Source organism: Buceros rhinoceros, unplaced genomic scaffold (genome assembly GCF_000710305.1).
Source record: "Buceros rhinoceros silvestris isolate BGI_N320 unplaced genomic scaffold, ASM71030v1 scaffold24389, whole genome shotgun sequence".
NCBI lineage: Eukaryota > Metazoa > Chordata > Aves > Bucerotiformes > Bucerotidae > Buceros > Buceros rhinoceros.
The window spans coordinates 1-3,581 of NW_010432445.1; the positions used below are offsets into that span (position 1 = coordinate 1).

At 60.6% G+C, this 3,581-nt stretch overlaps 1 protein-coding gene across 1 annotated transcript; it reads right to left on the bottom strand.

Annotated features, from left to right (window-relative positions):
- Positions 1-651: 651 nt before the first annotated feature.
- Positions 652-3,160, bottom strand: LOC104500186 (fibrinogen-like protein A). The gene is made up of 4 exons (XM_010143790.1): positions 3,157-3,160; positions 2,379-2,507; positions 1,484-1,792; positions 652-1,286 (listed from the first exon to the last, which is right to left on the bottom strand). The coding sequence occupies exons 1-4, from the start codon at positions 3,158-3,160 to the stop codon at positions 652-654; spliced, it is 1,077 nt and encodes a 358-aa protein (XP_010142092.1).
- Positions 3,161-3,581: the final 421 nt, after the last annotated feature.

The following is a 3,581-nucleotide window of genomic DNA, read 5'->3' on the forward strand; positions in this document are numbered from 1 at the left end:
GGTGGAAACACCTCTCCGGGTGCCAGTGTCAAGGCCACATCTTCAGCAAGGGAGTTAATTCAATTTTCTAGGAAATAGGGAATCTTCATCCTTCCCCCTCCCCAACCAAAGAGGGGGTGACAGAAATCCTGAGGAGAAGGGGGCTGATTATTTACCCAGAGTGGAACAAGGACGCTTCCCCGTGAGGCTCACCCAGGCACTATGTTTCTAAAGCACAGGGTGCCAGTGTCAAGGCCACATCTTCAGCAAGGGAGTTAATTCAATTTTCTAGGAAATAGGGAATCTTCATCCTTCCCCCTCCCCAACCAAAGAGGGGGTGACAGAAATCCTGAGGAGAAGGGGGCTGATTATTTACCCAGAGTGGAACAAGGACGCTTCCCCGTGAGGCTCACCCAGGCACTATGTTTCTAAAGCACATTTTATTCTCCAGAGCAGGAACGCTCCCCAAGGACAGGGCGGGCCATGTGTTTAATGCGATTCAGAAACCAGCTCCAAGGGGAAGAACGCAGCAGGGGAAGCCAAGGAGCTTGCGGAAGAGGCGAAAGGAAAATCTCTTGGCAGCTCAGGGTGAGCCCCGCTGCTGCCCGCCCTGCGCCCCCCGGCACAGAGGGGCCTGGCACGGGTCTGGCGCAGGCAGGCAGTGACATGGCTCTAGCAGTGGGTGATGGGTTTGATGAGGATGGCGGAGCCTTCGCAGGTCCCTTTGCACAAGCTGCCCCACGTCAGGCCCTCCTTGACGTTCAGCTGCACAGAGTAACACGCTGAGTACCACCACCCGCCCCCAGAGCGGGAAGCACAGTTCCCGCTGGAAGTGTCCTGATCCTGATCCTTCGTGGAGAACTTCATGTTGTCGTGGATGCTGCTGGGACTCCCTGAGGCCATGGCATCCTCTGCCGTCCCTGAGTACGCCCCCAGCCTCAGCTGGTAGCCGTGGGACTCGTCGTCCACATTGAAGAGGTTGTAGTCAGCAAAGTGGATGTTGTTCGCAGCATCCCAGATGACAAACCTGACCCGGTAGACCTTCTGCTGGGAGATCTGATGGATGTACTCGGTGCCCAGCCAGTAGTCGGTGAGCACGTTCCCAAAGCCGTGCTTGTAGGTGCTCCAGGACTCAGCCCAGGTGATCTCCGTGCTCCGCCGGTTCCTCTGGATGACCGTCCAGCCCTCATCCGTCACGTTCATCTCGCAGTACACCACGATGGGCTGCAGACCCGTGGGCTGGATGACGTAGACGCCGCTGGGGCTGCCAGCAGGGACCTCGCTGCAGTCCGTGGGGAAGCCTGAGGCTGGGAAGAGAGGGAAAAAATGGACCTCGCTGCAGTCTGTGGGGAAGCCTGAGGCTGGAGAGAGAGTGATTTATCAACTCTCTGTGCCACAAGACTGAGGTGCAACCCCTAGTCTTCTTGTGGCTGGTTCTGCAAGACTAAGACATTAACGAGACCTGGACTGCCCGAGGAGCAGGTCACGCCAATGCCATCCTCACCTGAGCACACAACACCTGCATCCTCAGAGTGCCTGCAGTTCTGCTGTCCCCAAGGCGGTGACGAGCACTGAATGAGAAGCTCCTCCTCCCCACTGCAGTTGATGTCCTTCAGCCAGATAGGCCCCGTTCCTTGGCCAAAATAAGCATTGCTGAGGGCTGACACCGCCTCCCCGCAGCCGAGCTGCCTACACACCACCGCGGCATCTCTGATGTCCCAGCCGTTGTCACACAGTGTTCCCCACTCATCGAGGTACCAAACCTCCACCCGTCCGGAGCACTGGTGGGAGCCGTTCACCAGCCGGAGCTGACCTGGAACATGGAAAACAACAGCAGGGAGGAGAGTTATGAAAGAGGCAGGTATGAAACCAAAGAAAGCTGGAGCCCGGATCAGGAGGCACTTCCTGGCTGGAGAACGGAGTGCAGGCAGTAAGACGTAGGGCCTCTGCACCCCTGGCTGTGCTCCTGGCTGGGGAGGAGAGCAGGCTGTTTCACGGGAGGAGACGCTTCCCCAGTTCCCAGCTGTGGCACAGGTGGAAGGGCTGGGGATGCTGGTGGCAGGAGCAGCCTTCCTTTCTTCTGCATCCTTCCCACTGACTGTCCCTACCGTTCTCCTGCGGGGCAGGGGGTGTGTGGGCAGGGACAGCCTTGGCTTCAGGAGCGGATCAGAGCAAACCCCCCAGGCTTCTCACCCACACGAGCCCACGACTGCAAGGTCCCGTGTCTGCACTCACCAGGCGTCTGAGGACAGGCAGGTGACTCATGCCGGGACATGTATCTCTCTTGAGGGATGCTGGGGCTCTGCTGACAGCTCCAGGCTGGAAGGTCCCCACCCCCATGCCCTGGGGTGGTCCCAGCCATGTCCTGTGGCACAGATGGACACCTTCCATGTACCTACCGATCAATAACAGCTTCAGGGCAGACTCCGTGTCGCTCCAGACGGACAGGCTTTGGATGCTCTTGGTGAGATGTGGGGCAGGCAGAGCCAACACCCAGGCAAGCAGCAGGAGTGGAGCGCGCTGGGGAGCTGGAGGAGGAAGGGATAAGATGGGAGTCAGAGAGCACCCCTGTGTTCAGTGCCTGTCCCCCCGCCCCGTTTTCAGAGGGAAAGGCCACTCTGACTCCCCCCTCTGCTGGTTTTGCCTCCTGTGCCCAGGCAGAGCCTGTCCACAGGGACCAGCCCTCGCTTTGCCGGGACCTTGAGCCTCGCCGCAGCTCTTCCCGACAGCCCACGGCACCGTGGGGTGTGCAGAGCCCCTGTCCCCCTGGCCAGCGTGGCGTGGTGACCAGGTCTGCAGGACACCAGCAGGTCTGACCCTCTCAAGCATGACCCAGTGCTGGTGTGACCTTCTCTGCTCCTCGCTCCCTGGGACAGGGCAGTGCACAGGTCCCCTTTGCCTCCACCCGGCCCTTCTTGAGCTCTGCTGGGCTGGGCTGACGGCAGACCCAGGGACTTACACAACCCTCTCAAACCTTCTCCCTTGCCCTGGAAGAAGCTGCACAGTCCCCGAGTCTGCCCTGCTTCGTGCCCTGTGTCAAGTCCTCCATCTGCGGGAGCAAACGGAGGGCTCTGCCAGCGGGGGGGAGGCTCTCGGATTCCCCTCTGCCGGCACTGCTTCTGGGGACCCTCGGGCCGGGGAACCCAGCCTGCCCCGTTCCCCCTCGCTCACACTCACCCATGCCGGCTCCACAGGGACACTTGCCGGTTCAGAAAGTGCCTGTAGATACGCTTTGAGTCACAAGATTTATAGCGGCCAGGGAGGAGGGGGCTGACGCTGGTGCCTCCCGTCCCATCCCTGTCTCGGGGTGGTTCACGGGCTGCCAGCAGTGGGGCTGTAACTGTGCTCCTCACCAGGGACGTTCCTCTGCCCCGATAAAAGCCCTTATCAGAACCCGAGCAAACACAGCCCAGGAGCAGCAAAGGCATCCGGGCACTTCCCATGTGTCGAGCAGGGCTTGTCCTGGAGATGCCACCCACGGTGATGGGAGACACGTGCTGAGCTCCCTCCTGCCGCCGCCACGGGGCACAGCCCTGGAGGCGACACTGCTGAGCAGGGAGCAGGCAGGAGGCAGCTCCCCCGAACGCGGGGCGCCTTCGTGC